The following is a 27,315-nucleotide window of genomic DNA, read 5'->3' on the forward strand; positions in this document are numbered from 1 at the left end:
ACGGGGCTTGGAGCCGCCTGGGCTGGTGGAAGGTGTCCCTGCCCATGGATGAGCTTAAACGTCCCTTCCAACCCCATCCAGGCTGGGATTCCAGGGGTGCCGAGAGCCACAGTACAGCCCAGGCTGGATATTTTCCATGATATCCAAATCAAACCTCCCCTGGCACAGCTTGAGGCCGTGTCCTCTCCTGTCCCTTGTTCCCCAGGAGCAGAGCCCAACCCCCCCTGGATTCACCCTCCTGTCAGGGAGCTGTAGAGAGCACTAAAAACACCCCTGAGAGACAGGAAAGAGTTTGAAAGTCATTCATGTGGTAACTGGAGTCTGTATTAAAATTGAATTAAAACCTTTGCTGTATAATAAACAAAAACGAAGGATCAGCCCATTTGCTTTCCAGTAAACACCAGACTGTGCTTCTGAAAATGGGGGAAAAAACACACTAAAATAACTTTAACTTGCATCAAAATCCCAATTCTCCAGCTGAACCCAGGTCTCTGCACAGTGCAATCCCACCCAATGGGGAATGTTGGCTTAGGAACCGACTGGAACATCAAAGCTAATTAAGACTGTGCCCCCCTCCAATGTCAAACACCAATTTGTGCCATTCCCAGTGAGACACCCAGAGACAAAGCAACTAAGCATCTAGAAATGACATTTTATTTTGTGAAGAACACTTGAAAAATAAAGATGAAAGCTTTTCCAGGCTTTGCAATATAACCATCATAACCCATGGAATCACAAAGACCCCATTTTCCAAAGGGGTTCCCTTTCCCTAACATTCCCTCCCCCACCCCATTTTCCACGAACCCTCATCCTGTGGAACGACCCACGAGAGTTTTAAGGAAAAAAAACCCGAAAGATACGCATTTTTGAGCCAATATTAAAAATAATCCAAGATTGGTTCAGTGCAGGTGCTGCTACATCACACTTGAACAAAGGCACGAAACCCCTCTCGGGATTCACACTTGGATTTCTCCCCACTCGGTGTTCCCAGGGAGAAAGCAGAGTCGTCAAAGGGGGAAGGCTGAGCTCAGCCCAGCTCTCCAGCAGCAGCTGGAGGAGCCAAAGGGACAGCAGGGAAGTGCAATGCACTGGAAACACCTGGAAACACAAACCTTCCCAACCAGCACCTGGATCCCTCCTGGAAACCTGGGCTCCCAAGAACACTTGATTTGGAAGAAGGCGACAAAGTAAGATAGGAAAGCATCAGCTGCCCTCACCTCAGGCAGGACATCTACCCATGGAACCAGGATTTCAGGATTCCCGTGGATTCAAGGACATCAAACAGCCCCTTCTGGAGCGATGGGCCCCAAAAAGCACAGAAGCTGAACTTTAAAGATATGCACAGAAATAAATAAATACTGATCATCTTTCTGGTGCTTTTCACTTCTTATTCTTTTTTTTTTTTTTTTTTGGTTGATATCTGAGTGTCAGTTTTTAATCTTTCAGCTGTCTGAAATGCCAGAATATTCTGAACAGGAAAAAATCCCACCTTAGGAAAAGTTTTAGGAGTCTGCTGAACCCGCAGCTCCTGCTACAGAATCTCCTCCACTGTCAAATATTTGCTGCAGTTCCCAAAAGCAACTGGTATTTTGTCCTGTCATTATTATCAATGAGGGATAATCAGGCTTACTTCTGACCTTAATACTTGAGGACCTTGGGCACACAGAGTCCCGCTGTCAGACAGAGCCCTGTGACACCAGGACAAACACCTTGTCAAACGTGACAGTGGAAAGGTGAGGAATGAGGGAAATCCCTCTGAAAAAAGAGAAATACAAGCCCTTTTCCTGAGTCCAGGAAAACCCACTTAACTCCAAACACTGGATCTGGCAATTCTGTCCGACCGTTTTGTCTGTTAATGAAACTTCTGGGCAACAAAAAAAGTCCTCGAAACTGCAAAACTCGATTTAGTGGCAACCACAAAAAAAAAAAAACACCTGTAGAAACTTCAAAATGTAAGAGTACCACACTCTTGTTCCAGGTCACAAAAGCCCTCTGGGTTTTACATCTCGACAGCTCCTGAATTTGCCCTTTTTTCAGCCAGTCCTGTGCACTTTGTTCAGAGATTTCCTTCATTCCTCCAGTCTGGCTCCAGCTCCTACAGACTCGGGTTTATGTAGAGAGAGAAAAGCAAATTCTGGTACTGGCAGTAACTTCAGTGATGAGGGATGGGGAAAAAAAAAATTCTCCAGAGGGATGATTCTGACTGGATTAAACCTCAGTAGTGATGGTGCAACGTGTCAGATCTGCCCCCCAAAAAATCCATTCAGGGATAACACAGAAGAGCCACCACTATTATTGAATGCATCACTCCATTTCCTCCTAGATAAAGTGCATTTACCCAGCCTGAGAGCAGGCACCACGAGGAGAAAGGGACACTAAAGCACTTCCCCAAGAGAGAGCAGAAGAAAAATCAGAGTTATCCTGAATCCTACCCCCAGTCTGGCTCCGGGAATTCTGGAGGATGCCTTGGGAAAGCCCCTCTGGCTGCTCCATGGTGGAAGATGGATACAGTGTGCTGTGGTGAGCAAAGCTCCTCCTGTGCTATCTGAAAACCCCCACGTTGATGGAAAGAGCCACCTCTGGTTTCCGGGGCTTCGTGTGCAGCTTCTCCTCCGGGAAAAAGGGCTCCTGGACACTCCTGGCTTGGCGACTGCAGGAACAGAACAGTCAGCAAGGGGGTTAATCCCAGTCCTGGGCCTCAGCACCCACAGCAGATGAGCCTGGACTGATCCCCAGCTTCCAGTGAGGTGTAAGAATGAGCCACAAGCTCAGCCCCACAAGCAAAGCCAAGGAATTCACTTTTCCTCATCCCCACAGGGTTGCAACAGAAAAAAAGGAGGCTCCCTGGAGGAACTTAGAGCCAGTAGTTGGAATGATCCCAGTGCTTCCTGCAGGACCATGGAATGATGTGCTCTGAGAGCACCCTGCTACCAGTGGCCCAAAAAACCAGCTAAGTATCAAATTAATTCATGGAATCCCACACTGGCTGGGGTTGGAAGGAACCTGAAAGCCCACCCAGTGCCACCCCCTGCCACGGGTAGGGACACCTTCCACCAGCCCAGGTTGCTCCAAGCCCTGTCCAGCCTGGCCTTGGACACTCTCAGGGATGGGGCAGCCACAGCTGCTCTGAAGAGCAGCACAGAACAGTTTTTCTAATGACAAAGAAATGCAAAACACTCTGCACCTTTTCTTTTTTTCCAGGGCCAGCTGCCTTTGCTTCTCTTTCCCAATGTCATCTCTCACGGTGCTGAAGTCCTTGGTGTCATCCAGGAGAAGGTTCTGTCGTGGAAAAGGATTTGATATCCGTGAAAATCAGAAGGTCAAACCATTCCCCACCTGTTGCCCAGCTGGCTGCTTTAAACCCCAGCCAGTATGTTCTTTCCTTCTCCTAAACAAGCCTGGTTGCTAACTCAGAGCTCAGTACACTGCTGGGCAAGTCTTGTTTTACTTCTTTAAGTAGATCTGTCCATTTTTTGGAATATGTAAGGGGTTTATACATCTATAATGAGATTTTTAAAAAGGCACTGTCCTTGGATTTTACTCAGAATTAGAAAAATAAAAAAACAAACCAAAAAACAGGCAATTAAATGAGGGCAAGAAAAAAAGAACCAGGAGGAAAAGGAGCAGCAGCAGCAGCACATTTCCCATCCACGTGTCCAAATCCACATCCCAGCACTTCCAGAGATGCCACAGGAAAACCAGGAAGGCTAAATCCCAGATGATTTACCTTCACCCCAATGATGTCTCCATCCCTCAGGTGATAAGGTGCTGACTGCAAACTCTCCTGCTTTTTCCTCCTTTTCCTCTTGGAAATCTGCTGTGTCTGAACAAAAAATAAAAAAATAATAATTAAAAAAAAAAGATCAAAGCAGAAGATTTTCAGAATTCTCCTGGAATACAATCACAAAGGAACTGCAGCACCAACCAGCACATTCCTCTCCAACAGCTGTTGGACTGTGCCAGTGCAGACCTTACCCAGCTGGATATTGGCAGCCACTCAAATCTCTCAGGGAAGTATTTGGCTATTTCAATTTTCTCTGCAGGGAGACAGTAGAGAGAAGCCACTCTCTGCCTCAGTGCCCAGGTGGTGCATTCCTTGGAGATATCCCACACCAAATCCCTGCAGTCAGAGTAGTCCCTTTCTCCTGGAATTCCCATCTGGACTCGCAGCAGCAGCTCCTGGGGGCTGGCAGCAGGAGGAGAGAATGGACATTCTCATGAGTCGTGCTTTCAGAATTCCCAGTTTTCACTCCCTCCTGCCTTCCCTCACAAAAACCAAGCTCCAAATCTTCCTGAATGCTCCCATTTCTAATCCTGCCAGCACTGGAGTTAAAAGCTGCTCAGTGCAGGCTCCTCTCAAATGCAGAGCTGGAAGAAATAAAGTGTCTTGAGCTCTTACCCCAAATTCTCTTCTTTTTGCAAAGGCTCCAGGCAGATTCCCACGCTGGCACCCAGCTTGTAGTCACTGCAAACAAGAGAGATCCTCTGGAGCCAGGCTGGGAGAGCTGGGGCTGGAGAAGGGAAGGTTCCAGGGAGACCTGAGAGCCCCTTCCAGGGCCTAAAGGGGCTCCAGGAGAGCTGGAGAGGGACTGGGGACAAGGGATGGAGGGACAGGGCACAGGGAATGGCTTCCCAGTGCCAGAGGGCAGGGACAGATGGGGAGGAATTCTTCCCTGGGAGAGTAGGGAGGGACTGGGATGGAATTCCCAGAGAAGCTGTGGCTGCCCCATCCCTGGAAGAGTCCAAGGCCAGGTTGGACCAACCTGGGCTGGTGGAAGGTGTCCCTGCCCATGGTAGGGGTGGGATGGGATGAGCTTTAAGGTCCCTCCCAACCCAAACCTGTCTGGGATTCTCTCACTCCTGTCATCTATTCTAAATCACTCCTTCAGTGGATCTGTGCTCACCTGGAACACCACAGCAAGAGGCCACTGAAGACAAATGAAAAAGTCAGAAAAGTACAAAAATTACCTCAATTAAAACACCTCAATTAAAGCTCAGCAGAATCCCAGAATGGTTTGGGGTGGGAGGGACCTTACAGACCATCTCCTTCCAACCTTCTGCCATGGGCAGGGACACCTCCCACTGCAACAACCGTGGCAGCGATCCCAGTTCATCCCAATTTAAAAACATGCTCAGCAAAACTGAAGCAACCAGAAATGGGCTTTCTGCTGACAGGTACCTGATTTATTTCCCCACCAATCACTCCCACAGTTGCACATTGCCCAAAAGACCTACTTGAGTCTCTGCTTGTTGTTCCTCAGGAGCTTTGCCGGGCGTTTGCTGTCCACTGTCCAGGCCCTGAGGAATGAGGGCAGGGGCACAACCTGCTCCTGGCAGCACGGCAAGGTCAGGGCCTGAAAGAAAGGAACACCTTGTCAGCAACTTTAGCAGCCATTCTTCTTGGAAAAAAGAGAAAACCACTGGATTAACCCCCAAGGCAACACTCAAAATTGCATTTACTGCACACCAGGTGTTGCCTGTGGTCATGATCAAAATATTCCCTTTTCAACATCAAAGGGAGTTGGGCTTCACTCCCTCCCAACACTTCTCAGCTCAACTTATATTCCAAGAGTAACACATTTTTTTTTTTTAACCAAAATTTGAACATCTGGGAGGGAATGAGGCTGCTGGAATCGTTTCCCAGTCTCTACAAGCTCCTCTAAGCCCTCACCAAAGTGCTCAGACAATTCTCCTGTTCCCAAGCTGCAAACAGGCAGTTTTCCACGGCAGGAGCTTGGCAGAGCCTGAAACCAAAGGCATTCCCAAAAAATAAGTGTTGGGATGGACCAGGATCTAATGAGATATCCTTCCCCATGCAGTTCAGGACAACAGGCAGGACTAGTTGATGTATTTTTGTGGTGGTTTTTTGGTTGGGTTTTGTGTTTTGGTGTTTTTTTATCTTTTGGGTTGTTTAGTTTGGTTTTGGGGGTTTGGTGTGTTAAAATCTTACGTTTCTGGTTAAAAAGAAAAAGCAAAGGCACCTTAGTTTCTGGCCAAAGAAACTAAGTCAGACCTTCCTGACTGACCAACGTGACCTTCCGTGCAGCCAGAGCAATTCCTTATCCATCAGCTTCAACACCAAAAAAAAACCCAAAAGAAGAGGCCGAAAACTAACAGAGGAACAAGGTGGGAATGGAAAGTGGCTTTTTTAGGAAGTGCCTGGATGTGTGTGCTCCTCCTGGGGAAACTGGACACAGTGATGCAGAGCCCAAGGCTGCAAAGCCCGAGCTGCAGGTGAAGTGCAACGAGGCTTCCCCAGGCCAGGAACCCCGAGGGGGAGGATGGGAACGGCAGGGACACTCGGGAAGTGTCTGAGCCACATGCTCCAAGTGCCCCTTGGTACTCACCCCTGAGCAGGGCACAAAAGAAATGCCACAACACACTGGAGACAGGGGAGAAGGGAGTGGAAAGGAGGTGTCAGCAGAGCTGCAGTCCCCACAGCGCTGCCGCTCACCCCCCACGGGAGAACATCTCACCTGCACCTTCAGCTCTTCCAGAGAAGCCTCTCCTGCTATTTCTATCCTGCCAGCATAACAAAGGTCCATGGCTGGGTGGGGGGCTTCTGGTGGAGCTTTTGGAAGGGGGGGGTGGGGGGAGGAAGAAACAAACAGAGGAGTCACCATCACTTTGTTCATAATCCTGAGAGATCCCAGTCCCACCCCAGATTCCACTCCCAGAAGGGACCTGCCCTTCAACCCTTCTGAATACCATGGAATTCCAGAATGGTTGGGCTTGGAAGGGATCTTAAAGATCCAGCTCCCTGCCATGCCATTCCACTAGAATAAGCCCAGTAGATGAAATCTATCCCAATGGTTTCCAAACAAGGAGCGTTCCAACAGATCCCAGAGGGCCCGCTTTTAAACTAGGAGCAGTTATTCCCATTGATAAATAGGGTTAATTGTTGGTTATGACTCTGAAATTTAAGTCCTACTGCAAGAAAAAGGTAAATCTGCCCCCAGCTGCTGAAATCACTAGGGGAGAAAGTAGAACTCTTAAAAGGTTTGAGAGAGAGGAGAAAAAAACCAAAGAAATCTCCAAGGAGAGGGGTCCTGCCCTCCAAAACAACTCAGCAGTAAAGAAATACTCTTTTCTTGTAGAAAGGAAAATCTGTTTCCTTCCCATTTTCCGATTTAGCGATTCCCACTTCATTTCCCTCTCCCTTCTCAACCCTCACTTGGTTTTCCTGCCCAAGCTGGTTTTTGATAGGACCTTTAAAAGAGCAAACCCAGTTAAAATCCTGCATGTGAGGTCTCTTATACCATGGGAGCTTTACTCATCGCTCCTTTTCCAGCTTCCCAAAAAAACAAACAGCCTGAAGGGAATTAGAAGTGCCATTGGGTGTCTGGCATTTGAAGCCAAATCACCTCTGGGCTTTAAAATGCTGCCACTTCCTTCAGGGACAGAGTAAAGAGCCCATGCTTCAAAATTTACCGGGATCTCCAGCAAATCCACCTGGGGAACATCACAACAGGATTATCCAGCATTTGTGGACTTGTCACAAACTCCATTTGTCTCCTTTCACCATAAACCTGCTGCCACTTGTACAGTCCTTGGTGGATTTCAGAAGGATTTAAGGCTTTGCATTAAAATTCTGGAGTGGACTCCAAGCCCTCAGAGCAACCAGAGGCGATGCCTGGCCAAGCCTGGCCAAGCTCACCTGTGCCAGCAGACACCTGCAAAGCTTCCATCTGGCAGGTTATCCCATTCACTTGGTCTTGAGCATTCTCTCCATGTTTCTTATGGCTTGAAGGCTTCAGCCACCAGATGGGAATTTTCAGGAAACCCTGGAAAGAAAGAACAGAAAGCACCGGGAAGTTTCTGTTTCAGTGCAAAGAGCACAAAATTCCCCTTTACCACAGCAAGGAGGAAAAGACTCCTTCAAATGGGAGTTGTGGCACAAGCTGCCCAGGGAGTGGTGGAGACACCATCCCTGGAAGTGCTCAGGAGTGTGGATGTGGCACCTGGGGACACGGTTTAGTGGTGAACATGATGGTGCTGGGCTAAAGGTTGAACCTGATGACCTTAAAGGTCTTTTCCAGCCCTAATGATGCTACAGCTTTGCAAGGGACACCTCCCACTATCCCAGGTTGCTCCAGCCTGGCCTGGGACACTTCCAGGCCCTGGCACAGGTTGCCCAGAGAAGCTGTGGCTGCCCCTGGATCCCTGAAAGTGTCCAGCTTGGAGGGGGCTTGGAGCAACCTGGGCTGGTGGAAGGTGTCCCTGCCCATGGCAGGGGGTGGAATGAGAAGATCTTTAAGGTTCTTCCCATCCCAAACCACTCTGGGATTCTGGGATCCCAAGTCTCTGTCCACTGACTAAAACCACAATCCCTCTTGTTTTACCTTTTCTGGAAGCTTCCCTTCCGCTATGACCAAAGTGTCCCCCCTGCAAACATTGAGTTCCTTCAGGGTGGCATTCTGTGGGAAGAGAAAAACCAGGATATTTGTGAATCCCTGAGTTTTTGGATGCAGCTCTGCCCAGGGAAAGTCTCCACAGAACAGGGAGGAAAGAAACTCAAGGCAAAAAGAGGATCCTCTTACTTCCTGACTTAGTGCTTCCCCTGCTTCATAGCACCAGTCAAGCCTTCTCAAATGCCAGTTATCACCTACCAAAAACCAAAAAATACACATGCAAAACTAATTAAACAGTGATGTTGGTTTGGGAGAACATGACACAACTTCCTAAGGGTGAAAGGTTCTTTTTTCTCGGGTGTTTGGTTTTTAAACACAACTCTGACTAAATGAAATACGGCCTTCGTGCCCTCCCCCAGGCCCAAGAAACACTTTTCCATTTGGAAACACTTTGCATAGATGTCTTTTCCTCACCTGCCTAACAATTTTCCCTGGTTCAAGAGGAAAGAGAAGGAATTCCAATGTCAATTTACCATTTGAATCTATGACCAGCTCTTTAAAATGAAAATTACATTATAAAGACAATAAGTTTAGAATTCTTTCCTCACAGATCACTGCAACAAATAGACAAGGTTTAGGGTGGCAAGAGTTGTCTAAGAAATATGAAAAATTCCCTCTAAAAGTAAATAACACAACAAACCTGATAATCCACATTTCTGCAGCATTAAATTGAGACACTGAAAAATAGAAACACAGGGTGAGATTTGTCTCAATGTCCAGGTTAGGAAATAAAAGTTTTCAGCACATTTCCTGTCAAAGACTGACTGAGTCCTGGGCAATTCTTTAAACAATATAATTAGACAGACAAGATGTTTGGGTTTTGGGTTTTTTTTGAGCTGTATATTAAGCCCTTCAGGGAGATGAGATAGTTTTCAGGCAAGAAATTCCTATCAGCTCAGTCAGTTTTTCCAAACTGTTAAAAAAACCCCATCAGTTTGTTCCTTTTTTGAATAAATTTTGAAGAAATCCTTCTTTGAATAAATTCTGTCCCTGAGTTTGCAGATGAAGTTTTTAAATATCTAAACCTTGCAAACTCCACCCTTTCCAGCCACTCTTTGCCACCACTGGAAGCACCCAGAGTTTCCTCTTCCCAGCTCCTCTCCCTCCAGTTCTGTGCAAAGCAAAGGGTGTAGGGAATGTTTTCCAGGAGCAGCAGAGCCAGGAATTCCCAAAGCTGCCTCACCTCTCTGACAGAAGCAGTCTCCTCCACAACTATCTCCATCTCAGGGCTCGAGTTCGGGTCGCTCCCAACCATAAAGTAGAGGAAGAGCTAAGAATGGGATCAGAATAAATATGGGAATAGTGAGAAATAACCACTCCCTGCTGCAGGAATGGCATCAAACTGCACTGCAACACCTCTGGGCTAAAGCAACCAATCCAAGCAGCACAAACAGAGCAGCAAAGACACTGAGTTATCCATTAACTCCACAACTCCTCCTCCTGGACGGGGCTTGGAGCAACCTGGGATAGTGGAAGGTGTCCCTGCCCATGGCAGGGGGTGGGATGGGATCAGCTTTAAGGTCCTTTCCAATCCAAACCATTCTGGGCTTTACAGCCCAGATGTTTACAGCTTGTAGATTCCAGGAGCAATATCCCCCCCTTGTCATCCTTTATGCCCTTTCCAAAAGCAGATGCACCAGAGACCCTTTCCCTCACGGCTCTACCTGAGTGGAAGTTGGAGCTTTCCCATGGCACAACCCCAGCAAGCTTCCCATCTTCAGCTCTGCTTCCTTGACAGTGTAATCCTCAGGCACTTCAGGGAGGAAAAAAACATGGAGAACATCATCAGCCTCTGCTGCCTGGAAACACCAATTCTATCAAGCTGCTCTTTAGAGCAAGATAAAAACATTCCGTGGCCTTTGGAGAGCCTTCCCCAGCTCTGCCAGCAGATCTCCAGCTCTCCCATGATGAGAGCAAGGAGATGGAGATCTCCCAGGGCTCCCTGTCTATTGTTGGGACCATTCCCACTGTGAATCCCTTTTTTCCCCCCCCCCACCATCAGGGCAGTTGGAATTCCCCCTGCTGAAGCTGCCTCTGACCCTTTCCATGTGCTCCCCTGGGAAGAATCTGCCTCTGCCTTCTCTAAGATCCCACGTTAAGGAATTAAAGATGGCAATCAAGATTCCTCCCCAGCTTCCCTCCTTTTCCATCCATCCCAGCTCCCATTCCCTCTGGGTGCTCCACTCTGGACAGGTTTTATTTGCAAGGGCTCCTTTCTCCTGCTGAGCCCCCAGAACAGGGACAACATTCCAGGTGTTGTGTGACAGGCACTGATTGGAAGGGAATTAATCTCTCCTGGGGTTTTATTAATGCAGGGTATGAACAGAATAGCAAAGACATGGAAAATGTTTCCCAGGATGTTTCTCTCCACTGCTCCAACACCACCAAAACCAAAGCTGGGGGGCCCTTTCCTGCCCAGCTCTGCCCCTCAGGAGCACAGTTAAACACTGACAGGTTGGAATTAGGGATGGAAAAAATAAACCCAAGCTGAACATCTGAGTTTAACCTCTACCTTTGTATTGCTGCTGTTAATGAACCTAAAAACTGGGGGAAAACCCACCCAGCTGCCTCAGTTAAGTCTGGAAATCAGTGAAATTCCTCTCCCAGGGAAGGACAAAGGGGAGCTTCAAATCTCCTCAGTGATTCCTCACAGAACAAGGATGGAATAAGTCAATTTACCCGGAGACAGAAGTTTCCCATTCCCACTAACAGGTCGAAGACAGCTCTCATTTGCTGTAACAAAAAGGGTAGGAAAGAGAGATTATTAAATAATTCAAGTAAGAAACTTGGCTCAGAATTAAGATTAATTACCATTAGATTAATTACAACAGGTCTCCCACCCATGACATCAAAAGCCCACCTGGAGAAATTCCCAGAAAGTCCCTGAACAATCTTTTATTCTTTTGCTGAAGGATCATTTTTCTCTTTTAAAGTACAATCAGCAAAATTTTACAAAACTGGCCAAGTGCTTCCAAAGGGAAAGACGACAAAAACTTGAAAGAAAACTGGAGACTCTTCCAGAAAAGAATAAAGTTTAAATAAAAAAAAAAAATCTTCTTCAACTGTGAGTATAATACTTTAGTAAGACAACATAAATATTCCTACTCAAATAAGTAAAATAACAGCCTCGTAAAATGCATTTTAATCAAGACATATACTGGTTTATTTTCTTAAAGCTTGGAAAACTAGTAATTAAATTTAAAATTAATTGAGTTTTGAGTCCTTTGCAGCCTCTTTCAAAAAAAGAAAGAAAAAAAAAACCAACCAAAAAACAACAACAAAAAAACCCAGAAAACAAACAAACAAAAAAACCCAAACCAAAACAAAACAACCCTCACAGCAATGGATTTGCTGTTTTGAACAGACTGTTGGAAAAACCAGGAAAATCCTGGTAAATTCAGTGAATTGAGTGTTATGAGACGAAGGTGAAGCAGCTGAACACTCACCAAGCTCCTCCTCCAGGTGAAGCTCCCTTATCGCCTTCATTTTGATATCTGACATCACCTAAAAGAAAGGAATGTTAACCCTCCCAGCAGGGAATGCCAGGAGAAATGCCACTCCACAAAGAGCAGCAGCTAATCCCTCCCTCCTCTTTCAGCTCTGCTTTCCTGCCATCCCCTCAAACACACGGCAGAGGCCAAAAATCAAAGTTGCTTCTCGCTAAAACACTGCCCTGGTTTCATTTACCTGCCAAATAGCCCAACAGCAGGAATTCTGAGCTCCAGGGTATTTTCAGCAGGGAAAAACCTCACTCCTGAGGCTCAGCCTAATTAACTGGGCAAAGGGCAGTGGGCAAGCTGGGGGAGAAGAGCCCTGGCCAAGCAGAGTCCTTACTGTTTCAATAGTGGCAGTAATTTTAACTTGTTTCTCTTCATCCTCTGCCCCACAGAAGTTCTTCACTTGGAGCCAGCTGATGTCATAGGTAAAGGCTGTCAGATTGCCACTTGAAATGTTCACAAAGCTGTGAAAAATCAACAGTGCAGACACAGTCAGAGACAGGAAAGCTGCCCCTTGGCAGGTACATCACTCAGCAGCAAAGCTCCCAATTAAACTGATGGTTCTGAGGTCATTAACAGTGATGGAACAGCACAGGGCAAGGGTCAGGCAGCACAGACAGGTAAGGAGAGCAGAAATTTGCCCCTGACAACTTCAGGTTCAACTGGGAGATTCCCCTTAAAAGGTTAAAACCTTACGGTGGCTTCATCCTGGCACAGCTTGGGCTGATTCTCATCTGATATTGCTCTGCCCTCTCATCCCCCCAAGTCTCTCAGACTTAACCCCCAGAAATTCAGGTTGTGCCCAATATGTGCCAGCACACTGAGCACAAAGTTGTTCCCACCAGGTTTTTCCCCCCCACCCTTTCCAAGTGGAAGCCAAAGGGATGTGTATCTGCACTTTGAGAGCAAGGAATGTCTAACAGCTGACAGGTGTCCCACCTCCAGAACTTAAGGCTGCCCTTTTAAATACAAAGCGAGATAAAGTGATAATTAGTTACAAGAATATAAAGAATATATCATTCTAACGGAGCAGATTTTGCCAAAATGGCTTTTTTGTTTAATTAATCAAAGTGGTCACCTCTGGTCGTGGCTGTCCAAGATGAGCACTGAGCACCCGTCCCTCAGGCCAACACTTCGGACCGTTTCCTTCATATCCTCCTCGCGGAAAACCTCCCAGTTCTTGGCTTCCTTCTCCGGCCCGGAGCTGTTCTTCAGGATGATTCCCCCCGAAGGAGCCAGGGCTGCGTGCAGGTCTCCCAGCCTGGTGCTGCAGGAGAAGGTGTGCTGGGCCTCGGTGAAGTGCTGGCCCTTCCCTCCCTCGTTGTGCTCGGCCAGGCGCAGCACGTTCAGCACCACGGGCTCGTGCTCGGTGCCCGTGGGCACCTTGGTGCCTCCGACCTGAGGGGAGCAATCCCACAGTCAGGCACTGCTGACCCACACACTGCACCAAAACTGCAGGAAAAGCGTGGAGGAAAAAAGGTGGACACTTCTCTCCTCACTGGAGATACAAAGCAGCTTCCTACTGAACAGCCACGCAGAGTAACCCAAAGGTGTTGGCAGCACAAAGGACAACCCAAAGGGCTGGTACCCAGGGAAACCCCATCCCTGAAGTGTCCAAGGACAGGCTGGGGCAAACTGGGCTGGTGGAAGGTGCTGAGTGGAAGGAGATGGGCTTTAAGGTCCTTCCAACCCCAGCCATTCCATGGTAACAGCAGCTGGGAAACCAGGGGACACTTGGTCTCCATCAGCTTAAGAATAAAGGAATTTAGCCCCTCAGGATATTAAAGAACTGCCCAAATGTGACTGAGGCAGATCAAAAGAGTTAAGATTTTAAAACCTGAAGTTAAACCTAAGCAATAAATACACCTCCTTGCTGAAGAAAACTGAATCACACAGAAAGCTGGAATAAAAACTACCCCAAAAGTACAACCAAGACAAAACCAATTCTGGTTCTAGACTTTTGGGGTTTCAGGTTTGGTTTGGGGTTTTCCTTTGATAAACCTGGAAGGCAACGAATACTTTTACAACAGATGTCTTTTAAAAATAACCCTGTAATCCCTTACATAGACAGGATAAAATGCTGTATATCCTGAGCACTTCAAAGTCAAGCAGAAGCCTTAACATTCTATTAAAGGGAAGATGCAAGACCGGAAAATTTCAGGGAGAGCATCCACAGACTTATCTCTTCAGATGAGGCAGGAGGGTACTTGGCTCTTTTACCTCTTTCCCGTTCCACACGAAGATGTCTGTTCCATCAGCCACCCCGATGCCATCCAGGCTCAGCTCATCTCCTGAAAAACAAGCACATCATGAGCTTCTTGCCATCCCCAGACACACAAGCAGGGTCAGCAAGTCAGGCTCAGGGGTTTTTCAGAGCCCTTGGCACTTGAAGAACTGCAGGAGGAATATTCTGAGCACTCTGAGTGTCCCTGTGTTTTACAGCAGCGTCCTGGGGTCAGGTTATGTGCTGGTGAAACACTGGTTTCCTCTCACATTTAGAAGTGGCTGAGGAACTTTTCGAGACTAACGCTTAGAACTGCCCAACAGGGAGACAAAAAGGGCGATTTTCAAAACTAATGCTCTTAATAAATTAATGAACTCCTTATGTCAGTATTTCCCTTTACAAAAGTCCTTCTTCAGCTTAAATCTAACCTACATTTTCCTACGTTTTCTCCTTTGCTCCTACCCTCTCCTCCACCTACCATGAAAACCCTATGGAAGCAAACATCCACAAACAAATCAAGGGCAAAATACACACTGACATATTTTTATCAGCAAATGGGTTTAACTTGCTTCAGAGCTGAAGTCTGAACTGCACTTCACAACAAAGGTTACCCAGAAAAGTCCCCAAATCCCTCATTTCACTACTAAGAGTGAAATAAACAACTTAGATAATGTAACAGGAAGTTTGAGTTGGAAGAGTGTTCAGTGACACACATCTCCAAGACGGTTTCCACGTGAAATCTTTGATGTCTGCAGTAAATTCAATTATATAAAGAACATGGAAGCCTCGATTGGAGCTGCCTTACCATCAAGCACCTGGTAGAGATGTAATCCTGCTGGTAAAGGCTTGGCCAGACTCAGCACCATGTCTCCTTCCCAGGAGTCCAACATCTCATTGGGAAAAAAATCACCAGAAAAATTCCATAAATATTATATAAATTTAAAGAGTGTTATTAAAATTTAATATTGATATGCTATTATATAAAACATAATAAGTATTATAGAAATAGTATATAAATTCAAAAATAAATACAGTATTAAAAATTATTATTTAAATGATCTAATATAAATTATTTAAATTTATATAATGGTATAAACGCTATATACTCCATATGATATATGTTATGTAAATTCATATAATATTATATAAAATCAAGCAGTAAATCACATTCCAAGTTGCTGGAAGCTGTTACAGGCCTGGCTCCCAAGCTCAGCTGGGGACACCTTGAGCAGATAAAGACAAAACTGTCCCAAAACGAAATTTTAAGTGTCAATCCATAATAAATAATAAATAAAATCCATAAATCAATCTTACGAGAGCCTTAAAGTCTTGAAGCTCTTTAGTTCTTGAAGCCACAAAACTGCTGAAAAATTAACTAGTTTTTAGTTAGTTAAATTTTCAGCAATTTCATGGCTTCAAGAACAGACCCCAAATTTATCTCCTTATTTCTAAACCCACATGAGTTTTTAGCCTCCTGAAACCACTTTTACAGTCGAGAACTCCTCCTTTCAACAAAAACTGCAGCATAAGTCCATTTGCAAATGTCGTGGTGGCTCCAGTAAAGATGCAGTTTGAGTTCAGTGAGGGGAGTAAATACCTGGAAAACGGCCTGGCGAAGGTCTCCCAGGGTTTTCCTCCTGTCAATGGTCAGATCCACCACGCTCTCCTTCCAGGAGAGGGAGGGATGCAAAGCCCCGTTGTGGAATTTGTAGCAGGAGCTCAGATGGAGATGTAAATCGATGCCATTGTTGGCCGAGTCACATTCAGCTCTTGGGGAGAGGAACAACAACAAAAGGGTGACTTGAACACCAGTTTTAAACTCCAAGTACTGAAATTCCATCAGATGCCTGGTTATGCCCCTAAAAGGGAGGCAGGGAATCACCAGAAGGCAGAACCCGGGAATACAAATCGTATTCTTCAATCAACTTCCGTGACACTGAATCACTTCAGCATCTGCCTCTACCCAGGGGCTTTCTCTTCCCCTCAAACCCCTCTGCAGACCTGCAGGGAAGAGCTGGTTGAGCCTGGGCCAGTGCCATCAATATACCTCTTTTTTTGCAGCTCTGCATTGGCAGCATTCATCTCATCCAGGAGGTGCTCAGGAATTTGGTACCTCGGGTTTCCTCGTGCTGCAACAAAGAAGAAAAGGCTGGTTTGGCTCAAAGTGTGGCTGAAACACTACACTGAAACAGCAATTATGTTCAGAATAGAGAAAATTCAACTGCAAGATGATACAAAGAACAAATAATTTAATTCTCCAATCAATCTTTAGGGGAAAATAATAAAAATGCCACGAGCAACAACTTGTATTTGTTTTGGATGTTCCGCTGTTATTTGTGAAGCATATTTAAAATAATAAAAAAAAAATCAGTGTCAGCTGCAGCCAATTAATTGGTCACTAATTTCACTAATTTTCCCCAAGGGGTCACTACAAGGAAAAGTGGATCTTAAAGGACAGAAAAGCCCAACAGCCTGAAAAAACTGTCAGAGCAGGAGGCACCCCCAGACATCAGGATGAGCTCTGTGTACCTTCAGGAGGCCTTTTCAGCTGGGATTTTCGGTAAAACAGCATGTAGGCACTCTCTTTACCCTGGAATTGTTTCTCAATATCCTTCTCCCTGATGGGCTGGACTTTGGAATCGTTGAGGTCAAACCAGTGGCAGCCAGCAGGGCTGGCCCTCGGCCTGGGTGGGATCTTCTCCGAGTCCCAGGGGACACCGTTGCTCCGAGGAGGGCTCTGCAGAGCTTGGCCTGCAGGATCCAGCTCCACCAGCAGCTTGTGGGCTTCCTTCAGGCCAACCCTGTTGGCATCGGGGCTCAGCTGGAATACCTGAGGGTGATGCTGCAGATACTGGGAGGAAACAAGGGCGGGATGAAGGCACCGGGTTGGAAATCCCCACGAGTCACCCTCAAGCTGAGCCACAAACCCCGTCCCTTCAAACTTCATTTCACGGCGCTTCCCCAGGTATTTCCTCAGTTCAGACAGAAAAAACGTGATTTTCCCACCACCTGACCTTTCCTGTGACACCCTCCAACCCCTCCAAAAAGCCACAAAACCAAACACAGAAATTAAACAGCTCCCGACAAAAGAAGGAGAAAAAAACCCCCTAAACCTGAATCTCAGTTTTAATCAAAGATTCACTGGCTATTTCCAAAAAGCTTAAAACAATTTACAGTTATTTCAAGAATACTGATCAAGGTGCTTTTGGCAGAGACCCAGCACTTGTCTTTGGTAATATTTTTGAGGGCACACCGAGTGGGGAATGTTTATTTTAACACTGGGTTGCTCCTAAGTTGTTTCTGTGACTCACATCCAGATTTCCCACCCACATTTCCACCATTACTGTGATATTAGAGTACAGCAGGCAGCTCCATTCAAAAAAAAACCCAAAAAAACATGTAATTTCCACATAGCTACGACACAAATGCTGAAATATTTTCCTTAAAGCTTTATAAAGCACAGTAATCAGCAGGAAAACAAGATTTTCCTGGAGTATTCATTTCATGGACATGCTGGGACCAACCAAAATTCCCCTTACAAACTTCTCCTTGCTAGTCCAAGGCTCCATATTTTCAATTATCATCCAGCTGACTCATCAACAGGAATATAAATTATTATTATAAAGTTATCTCAGCAGCAAAACCCGAACTACTAGCCATGGGATTACCTTTCTTAATGCTCCATATTGTTTTCTGTACTTCTTATTCCAGGACACCCCTTTTTTCTCCAGTAATTTCTGCCCTAATTGATCCACAGGAATTTGCTTTGAGTCTTCCTGCAGAGAAATGAAAAACTGGGATAAAAACAGGTTCCAAAAGCAGAGAGAAGTCAGTTTGGAAGTGCTTTCATCGTTCCTGGTTTTTATTAAGTCAATGTAACATCACCTTTTACAGCAGCTTTGGGGGGCAGCTTAAGAAATATTCAAAAAGGACCTTTTTCTGTATAAAGAGAAACTATTACTGCCCCAATTTTTCCACCCCAATTTCAATTTCCCCGCCTCAATTTCTCAAGCTTCAATTTTTTCAGGTCTCAGTTTCCTTTCCAGGCCCAAAATTTTCAAGCCTCCATTTTTTTTCCAAGCCTCCATTTTTTTTTTCCAAGCCTCACATTTTTAAGTTTTCATTGCTTCCCAGTAAGTTCAGAGGAGCTCTGGACACTCAAACCTGCCCACTCTCACACACACAAACGCCTTCCAGGCTCAAAATCCAAGCAATAAACCCCTTACATACCATACCTCTGCTAAAATCCCTTTTAAGACTGCCAGGGGATTCTCAGTTTCTTTGGAATTTTCAGCATCTCTTCCAGCCTTATCTTCAATCAGCTTTTCCTCTTCTTCCTGTGCAACAAAGAGAAGAGACTCACAGATGCTGTCGCATCACACAGCACTGGGTTTGATTATTCTGTAGTAAAACTAGAAGGAAACTCTGATTAATTATCCTTCTGAAAGACATAAGACACCCCAAAAGCCTCATAAAATATTAATTAGCTTGGCTGCACATTCACCCTTTTCCTGGAAAATAAAGCAAGGAAGGGAAAAAAAAACCCCAAACAAACCCTTTCTGACTCACCTGTAGCTGCCAGTTTCCTAATTCATCCACATCTCTGATATAAACATGATAGTGTCCTCCATAGCAGCCACCTTTGTGTATAATAACAGAGAAGAGCTCATACATGTACTCTGAATCATCCATTTCAGGCTTGAAAGAGAGAAATAATAACAGTCACCAGGACACACACTGGGAAGTCGAGCAACCCCAGGGCAGTTCCACACCAGCAGAGACTTCTCAGGGTGTGCTTTTGCAGCTTGAAATGGGTTGGTTTTTTTTTCTGGTGCTGGCAACACAGGGGAGGAGTGATATAAACAATGGAATGGGCTGGGTTGGGAGGGATTTGAAAGCCCTTCCACTGTCCCAGGTTGCTCCAAGCCCTGTCCAGCCTGGCCTTGGACACTTCCAGGGATGGGGAGTGCACAACCTCGCTGTGTTACCAAGCAACAATATTTGTTATTTAATTAATATTCTTTGTTTACTATTTTTATTATGATTATTTATTGAATTTTTAAATTATTATTATTATTGATTAAAATGTTTGTTATTATTGATTTAAATTTTTAATTGTTATTGCTGATTTACATTTTTATTTTATTATTATTATCTCTATATTTAAGCGGGTTCTTTAAGGATCCCAAATTGTCAGGAAGCGACGGTACAGCTCAGCTTCTAACCAAAATCCTATCTGCGAATTCCAGCACGGATCCCTGAGTGAAAATGGAATAACTGGGGGCACACAAAACACACACAGCTCAATTCACACACCACACGGTCAGACAGGGACGGTGTAAAAACCAACTTCCACTTCCAGCTGAGAAGCCTGGGAGTTTTCAAGGAAGGGGCATGTTAAGTTCTGCAGAGTTATTACACCCTTGGACAGCTGCAAACTATTTCCCCCCTCAGAAAGCGGCTCTTTGGCCAGAAGAGGGGAAGCCCTGGGGTCCCTGAGCCGGCGGCAGGAGCGGGAGGGAGGGCCCAGCACAAACCTGCTCGCAGAAGGGCCGCAGGTTGATGCGCAGGGGGAAGGGGTAGCAGCTCGTCTCCTTGTACCGCTCGCCCCGCTGGAAGTCGAAGTTGAAGCGGAGCAGGGACACGGTGAGGAACGGCGGCAGCTTCCGCAGCTTGGCCGACTGCGGGGGGAGCGCAGAGAGCAGCGTCAGAAAACGAAGGACACGGCGGAAATCCCAGTCAGTAATTCCATTTCCACGGCCACACAGCACTGGAAGTCTCCCTCCTTTACACCTTCCAGGCAGGAAAGCCAAGAAGAGTCCATTTTCATGAGGGACAATATTAATTAGGGTCGAACAGCCTGGTGTGGGACACACCAGGAACCCTCGGGAGGAGTAAAACCAAGCACCTCCCCATGCAAGTGGGCATTCAGTGGCCACGTCCCTGAGCCTTTCCAATGTCTCCATCCAGCTCCCATCTCCAGGAGAACCTCCCGGGAACACACACATGGCTCAACCAACCCCCTGAATTAGGGATTCTTGTTTTATCCACTGTCAAGACTGTGGCAAAGCTCAGTGGAACAAGGATTCCAAAATCCCACGTTCTGCCAAACTCAGTGTGAAATCAGACTGTGCCATCAAATTCTGATCAAGTCTTGGAACAGGAAACAAGAAAGGAGGGAGAGCCACATCCAGAGAGCCCCAGAGTACACAGGGATGGAAGAACTGTGCTGCTCCAGCATCCCTCCTCCACACTGCAGCCTTCCAGCACAGCCTGACATCCCCAGCTATGGCATTTCCTACCAAAGTCCGGAGTTCCCACTCTCCTCCTGCACGGGTGAGCACTTTGAGAGGCACACAACTGTTGCCCTGCACTCCCTTGAACCCAGCCAAGTTTAATCCAACCAGCCCCTGCCCCAAGGCACGTGAGGCACTGCCGAGTGTTCCCGAGCCCAGGCACTGATCAACCAGCCTGTCCTCAGCTCCCCTTTGGAACAGTCCCTCCCACATCCAGCAGTGGGGTTTGGATTGCACAAGCTCTGCTGTTGGGAAGAGGGCAGAGTGCACCAAGAGCTTCCTTCACAGAACACTGAGCAGCAGTTCCCATTTCCCTGTGCAGAGCAACTTCTGCTCATTGCTTGCCTCTCCCATTCGGGTTCCTCGGGAGAGAATTTCCACGGTTTTCCTCAGTACAGGGATCTGGGTTTTCTCTTTATGCTTCTGGACACAGTGGCTCAAGTTTCATAGAATCATGGAATGGTTTGGGTTGGGAGAAACCTTAAAACTCATCTCATCCCACCCCCTGCCATGGGCAGGGACACCTTCCACTAGCCCAGGTTTGTCCAACCTGGCCTTGGACACTTCCAGGGATGGGGCAGCCACAGCTTCTCTGGGAATTCCATCCCAGCCCCTCTCCACCCTCAAAGGGAAGAATTCCTTCCTAATATCCCATCTGTCCCTGCCCTGTGGCAGTGGGAAGCCATTCCCCCTTGTCCTGGCACTCCAGTCTCTCTCCATCTTTCTTGTCGCTCCTTCAGGTCCTGCAAGGCCACAATCAGGTCACCAGGAGAGCTGCTCCAGCCCTCTGATCATCTTGGGGCCTCCTCTGGACTCGCTCCAACATCTCCATGTCCTTCCAGCGCTGGAGACCCCAGAGCTGGAGGCTCCAACCAACCAATCTGAGCTCTGAGAGCCACCAAAAAGTTACCTTCGAAGCTTCAACAAGTTTATCACAGGCTCCACACCGATACAAGTTGTCATTTTCAAAGTATTCTTCTTCCACGTACATGTTCCACAGGGCCTCCTCCAAGCCAGCCACACCTTTCACTGCCACTGTGAGGTCTAAGAAATCTTCCTACACAGAAAGCACAACACAAAAAGGAGCTATTGAAGGGGTGGAGGTTCACAGGACAGTAGGAAGATCCTCATTCCCATCACCACAGCAGATGGAAATGTATTGCTGATGGGGAAAAACCATCAGGGGAGAGAAATTAATTTTTAAGCCCCGATTTTTTTGGAATCACAAGGAGCATCAAAGACTGCAAATACGTCTTTTGCTGTTGTTAGAGAGCTGAGCAGTGAGGCAGCTGCATCTCCCAAAGGCTCACGGGATGCAGGAACCCCTGGGGTTTTCTCCCCCTGATGGAGGTGGTTTGGAAAACGCAGCCAAGGCTTCCAGTCTCGATTCAACAAGGCCACAAAAAAGATGAGATTTTTTTTTTTTTTTTTTGGATTTGAAAAAAAAGAGAAAATAGAATATTGGAAGTACCTTCAGCACACTGAGCAGAGCCCCGTGGTGGAAAATGCCCCTGCTTTACCTGTCTCTCACTGACATTCTTGCACTCCTTGCACACGATCTGGTTGACAACGGTCCCGTGGTACAGCCGGTTGATGAGGTCATGGCCCGATGTCCCCACCAGGGAGGTCTCCAGAGCACTGAACAGGATCCTGTTCAACTCCTGCACATCATGTTGCCTCATCTCCTGCCCCAGGAAACAGGGAGAGGTCAAACAGTGCTCTCTGCTCTGCTAACTCCTTAGAACCAGCATTTATCAGGTGTCACAGAGTGACTGCTCCCAATTTACTCCTTGAGGAGGAAAACACCACATTTATTGCGGTCCTTGAGCTGGTTAAGCTGAACCATCCCAGAGTGGTTGGGAGGGATCTTGAAGCTCATCTCATCCACCCCCTGCCATGGGCAGGGACACCTTCCACTAGCCCAGGCTGCTCCAACCTGGCCTTGGGCACTTCCAGGGATGGGGAAACCACAGCTTCTCTGGGAATTCCCTCCCAGCCCCTCCCAATATCCCACCTATCCCTGCCCTCTGGCAGTTTGAAGCCACTCCCCCTTGTCCTGGTACTAAACTCCAACACGATTGACACAGTTCAGTTTGGGTAAGGATTCAGTATCTGAGGACACTGTTGGAAAAGCATCCCTGTAAAAACCAAGGAAAAGCTACTGGAGTTGTATCAGAGAGAACAACCATCCTCTGCAGCTTCCTGTGAACTGGCAGGGAGCTCATGTGGAGATCCCACAACAGCTGACCCAACCCAAGGTCACCTCCACAGCCCGAAGGATTTTAAGACGTGTCTTAAAGGTCGAACTCCAAGGAATAAAAACTCTCCACTGAGGAAAACAAGTTCCCAAGGGCTGGAGACTCGCACCTCATGGCTGTTCCAGCCAAAGCTCTCGGTGAGGTCTGTGGTGGATGCAGCCTGCTGGTCCAAGAGCAGGAGCTGAGCAAACAACCTCTGGAGCTGCAATGGAATTATTCGGACCTGGGGACAAAACCCACAAAACACACCCAAACAGGTCAGAAAAGTCACCAAAAATCATTTAAATCACAGTAATTTGGTACAAAATTTGTAATAAACTATCACTGCCTGTGGCTTTCCTAACAGGTGACTTGATTCACACCAAAACAGCACTGATGCTTTGTTCCCACAAACCTACAGTCCAACAGAATCATGGAATGGCTTGGGTGGGAAGGGACCTGAAAGAACATCTCATTCCATGGGCAGGGACACCTTCCACTAGCCCAGGTTGCTCCAACCTGGCCTTGGACACTTCCAGGGATCCAGGGGCAGCCCCAGCTTCTCTGGGAATTCCCTCCCAGCCCCTCCCCACCCTCCCAGCCAACAATTCCTTCCCAATATCCCATCTTTCCCTGCCCTCTGGCAGTGGGAAGCCATTCCCTGTGTCCTGTCCCTCCATCCCTTGTCCCCAGTCCCTCTCCAGCTCTCCTGGACCCCTTTAGGCCCTGCCAGGGGCTCTCAGGTCTCCCTGGAGCCTTCTCTTCTCCAGGGGAACCCCCCCAGCTCTCCCAGCCTGGCTCCAGAGCAGAGGGGCTCCAGCCCTGGGAGCATTCCTAGGGCCTCCTCTGGACTCATTCCAAGATATTTCTTGTGCTGGGTCACAGCAACAGAGCCACGGAACACACCTGCAGTGATCAACCAAAACTCCCCCATCACCACAGCACTAAATTTAAACAGTTTTTCCTGATATTATTCCCGACACCAATCCCTACAATCTCAGCTCCAACACACCATGATCCACAGATTTCCACGTGGTGGGACAGAACGAGATGAGAAGGGAAACATTCCAGCAGAGACAGCCTCAGTATCTGATTCCTGAAGCAAAAGCTTCCGGCACTGGAAGCTTAGAACTGTGTGGAAAATCCAGTGTCACCAAACCCAGACTGCCTTTTGGGGTTAAATTCGGGCTTTCCCCCTCCCTACAACAAGGGTCACGGGAACTGGAACAAAATTCCTCCAACTCAAGCCTGAGAAGTGACTGAAGGATCCCCAGTACCTTCGCATCTGGTTTCCTGCTGTCATCCAGAGTGCCGAGCTCCTCAGGGCCCAGAGAGAACAAAGCCTCTGGAATGGGAAAGAAAACACCTCTTTAAATAATACAACACCTGGGGAAGAAGGGACAAGGGGAAAAAGGGACTGGGAAGGAAAGACAGACTGGGAAATATCTTCTTCGGGAATTGCAGTGATGGGATTGAGAAAATTAACAACTCCAGACAGCAAGAACCTCATTTATTTACCCAAACTGTAACTTGTAAGGAAACTCAACGCTTCTAATCCTCAAATTTTGTGCCAAACTCGTTTTCCAGCCCAACATCCCGGAATTAATTTACTGGAAGTGAACTGTTACTGAGAATGATCTCAAGTTCCTTGCCTTTCATAAATATCCAGCAACTAAACTCTCCCTAAAACATCACTCCAATTAGTTTAAAGAAGGTTTTGAAGCCTTTACCTCTAAATTCAGGTGTGAAAAGCAGAGTCTGCAGCAGGGAATTGAGGTAGCAGGTCCCACCCTGGTTTTTGATCCCACTGAGGTTGGTGAAGTCCCTGGGAGCTGGGGGTTCACACTCTCTGGGCTTTGATGTCTTCCCTTTTCCCCAGTGATTGTTGGAAATGAAGGAAAAATCCTCGTCAAATAAGTCCCCAAACATCGTGAAGGCAGAAGAGTCCTTGGAAGAAAGAAAAACAAATGCAAAAGGAGTTATTTGCTATAAAAAGGGCAACTGAACCCACTCAAACCCTCAGAAATAAACCTGTGTTTATATTTGGTTCCCACTTTATTCTAAAAATTCACGTCAGATCCATGCAAAAAACATAAATTAATGCAATAAAGAGGAATTAAAAGCATTTCTATTCCCATGGGTCTGAAGAGAATTAAAACACATCCCAATTCCATTTGGCCCCAGCAAAAAACAAACAAACAAACCCAACATGTGTAGTAAAATAAATGAGCCCTTTTAAACACCCAGAATTAAGGAGTGCTCAAGCCTCCTGCAAGGAAAAACAAGGAATCCCTGAGTTATTCTGCAGCAGGGAATAAAAACTCCCTAATTTACCTTCAGCCCAAGCGCAGTTTTATGCACCTTGACCCCATGACAGGAGATCCCCAAACCCCCTCTAATAACCCCATGACAGGAGATCCCAAAACAAATGAGACAGATCCCCAAGCCCCTTTAATAACCCCAGGACATTGGATATCACCACCACCCCCCATAATAACCCCAGGACATTGGATATCACACACAGACCCCTATAATAACCCCAGGACATTGGATATCACACACAGACCCCTATAATAACCCCAGGACATTGGATATCACACACACCCCCCCATAATAACCCCATGACAGGAGGTGCCCCTGAACCCAACAAACCATTCCAGCAGACCCCAAAGCAGAAGCCGCCAGAGCCCTGCAGCAAGGCCGCGCCAGGAGATCTCAAATCCCCGCACTAACACCCCGATAACCCCCAAAAAAAGGCTGTCCCTCCCCACCACTGACCGTGCCCAGCGCGGCCCTACGGCCCCCTGGCCGCCGCCATCTTTATCGGGAATGCCGCGCAGGGCACGCCGGGAGCGGCGGCCGCGGGGGCTGCCGGGAGTTGTAGTTCCGTGCCGGCCGCGGGGGCTGCCGGGAGGTGTAGTTTGGGACACGGTGCAGATATCAGAGGTGTTTTGGGATCTCCTGCCATGGATTTGGGACCTCCTGCCAGGGGTTTGGGGTCTCCTGTCCCATTCCACCCTGGCAGGTGTGTTGTGCCTGCCCCAGTAATGCCCTCCCGAGCTCACAATGACCTGGCCTGATCCCGCCACAATCCCAGAACCATCCGGGTGGGAAGAGATCTCCAAGATCATGCAGTGCCACCATCCCCCACCCTGGAGCCACTTCCAGGAGCCTCCTGAACACCTCCAGAGGTGGTGACTCCACCCCCTCCCTGGGCAACTGTTGTGAATAAAGCAGCTTGCAGTGCAAAAGCAATGTCTGATATCCAGTCTGACTCTCCCCTGGCACAATGCAGGGCCATTTCCTCTCATCCTGTCACTTGGAATGTGCTGGAAGACTCCAAACCTTCCATCCTGGCAGGGAGATCCATGACTTCTTACCCTAATCCGACGTTCCTGCTGTGCCCTGGCTCACGTGTAAGCAGCCAGCGACCCTTACCTCGCCCTGCCTTGAACCCAGTGAAGTTTGACTCGGCCATAAATCCTGGTTGGGATACCCAGCCCAAGGCAGGGAGTCCCTGGAAAGCTCCTAACACCACCAAGGTACTGATTAACTTCACCACCTCTCACCTAAAGAGAGCCACGAGGTTTGCACGGGAAGTTCATCCCGCAGCAGGAAGGAGGGAAGGGCAGGACATTCCCTCTTCAGCAAAGAAGCAAATTCCCTCTTTACAAAAGATATAAATTAGCCCTTTTGGTGAGAAAATGCTGTTTGTTAAACTGGTCACCTTCCCTACGACCACAAAACTCAAGTATTTCGTGTTCTGACAAAAACCTGCTGTCTGCCACTTTTCCAGGAGTTTCTCCCCAGAGAGAAATAATTCCAGGCACTGGTAAAATGGGGGGGGGGGAAATTAAGGAAAAGATGAGGAAAACAATATATCATTAAATCTTGGTGGGTTGAATGAGGGGAGAGAAGCTGTGTGCCTGAGGGACAGCCATGGCTCTAAAAACCCCATGATGTGCTATTTTCCCATGTTATCCAGTCATTAGTTTGGGCATCAATGACATCAAAAGCAGTGGGGTGAGGCTGAAAAGTCGTGCTTGTGCTGAAGCTGCTGGTTGGCCCAGTCAGGCTTGAGCCCTGGGCTCTCTCCTGGCTCTCTGGGGGTTGTTGGAGCACCATCAGGGTCCGTTCTAGGCCTGCTGGGGAGGAGTTGGCAATCAGCTGTGGAACAGCTGTGTGAAGCGTGAACTTGGGCTTCACCTTCACAGATCTGCCCCTCAGCTGCCCCCTCTGCCCCTCACCCCCTGTGGAGATTCCTGCCTGCTCAGAAGAGCTGGTTCATCCTCCTTCTCCCCTTTTCCCGCTGTGTCCTCAGCGGAACGATCCAAACATCCAGCAATCCACCCGCAAGGAGGCTCTTTGGCTCTGCTGCTGGGGTGGTGGAGCTGCTCACACTGGCACCTCCTGCCTTCCTGGCAGACAAGTCCTGAGAGATCTGACAGCACCTGCAGGAGCTGATTCCCCACTAACACCAGGGAACTGACTCAGCCCATGAAGGGTCACGGTTTGACTTTCAAAAGAGAATAAAAGAAAAATAAAATAAAAAAAAAAACCGCAATCCAAAGCAGTGAATTATTAACTAAGGGATTATCTCGAAGCAAAGTGCAACACCCATCATTTCCCCTCAAAAGCGCCTTCCAGCCA

The 27,315-nt window shown here is 47.3% G+C and overlaps 1 protein-coding gene across 1 annotated transcript; it reads right to left on the reverse strand.

Annotated features, from left to right (window-relative positions):
* Positions 1-632: 632 nt before the first annotated feature.
* On the reverse strand, positions 633-25,534 carry USP40 (ubiquitin specific peptidase 40). The gene is made up of 32 exons (XM_050339455.1): positions 25,444-25,534; positions 24,396-24,612; positions 23,943-24,010; positions 22,796-22,909; positions 21,949-22,113; positions 21,339-21,485; positions 19,670-19,813; positions 18,702-18,830; positions 18,368-18,469; positions 17,801-17,908; positions 16,662-16,983; positions 16,180-16,261; positions 15,730-15,901; positions 14,938-15,022; positions 14,129-14,199; positions 12,987-13,306; positions 12,246-12,372; positions 11,858-11,915; positions 11,091-11,144; positions 10,076-10,164; positions 9,595-9,681; positions 9,052-9,088; positions 8,541-8,605; positions 8,343-8,417; positions 7,658-7,784; positions 6,477-6,571; positions 5,236-5,354; positions 4,400-4,465; positions 3,976-4,186; positions 3,728-3,823; positions 3,185-3,279; positions 633-2,650 (listed from the first exon to the last, which is right to left on the reverse strand). The coding sequence occupies exons 2-32, from the start codon at positions 24,592-24,594 to the stop codon at positions 2,542-2,544; spliced, it is 3,738 nt and encodes a 1,245-aa protein (XP_050195412.1). The 5' UTR covers positions 24,595-24,612; positions 25,444-25,534; the 3' UTR covers positions 633-2,541.
* Between the last annotated feature and the right edge of the window lie 1,781 nt (positions 25,535-27,315).

The sequence above is a fragment of the Myiozetetes cayanensis genome, unplaced genomic scaffold (assembly GCF_022539395.1).
Source record: "Myiozetetes cayanensis isolate MyiCay16 unplaced genomic scaffold, myiCay2020 scf9, whole genome shotgun sequence".
Taxonomy (NCBI): domain Eukaryota; kingdom Metazoa; phylum Chordata; class Aves; order Passeriformes; family Tyrannidae; genus Myiozetetes; species Myiozetetes cayanensis.

Coding starts and splice junctions, on each gene's coding strand:
- USP40 (XM_050339455.1), bottom strand. CDS start 24,594: ATGTTTGGGGACTTATTTGACGAGGATTTTTCCTTCATTTCCAACAAT. Junction 18,470..18,701: donor TAGGAAACTGGCAGCTACAG/GTGAGTCAGAAA, acceptor TTTGTTGCACAG/GAAGAAGAGGAAAAGCTGAT. Junction 6,572..7,657: donor GCAGGTGTCTGCTGGCACAG/GTGAGCTTGGCC, acceptor CCCTTCCAAAAG/CTCCACCAGAAGCCCCCCAC.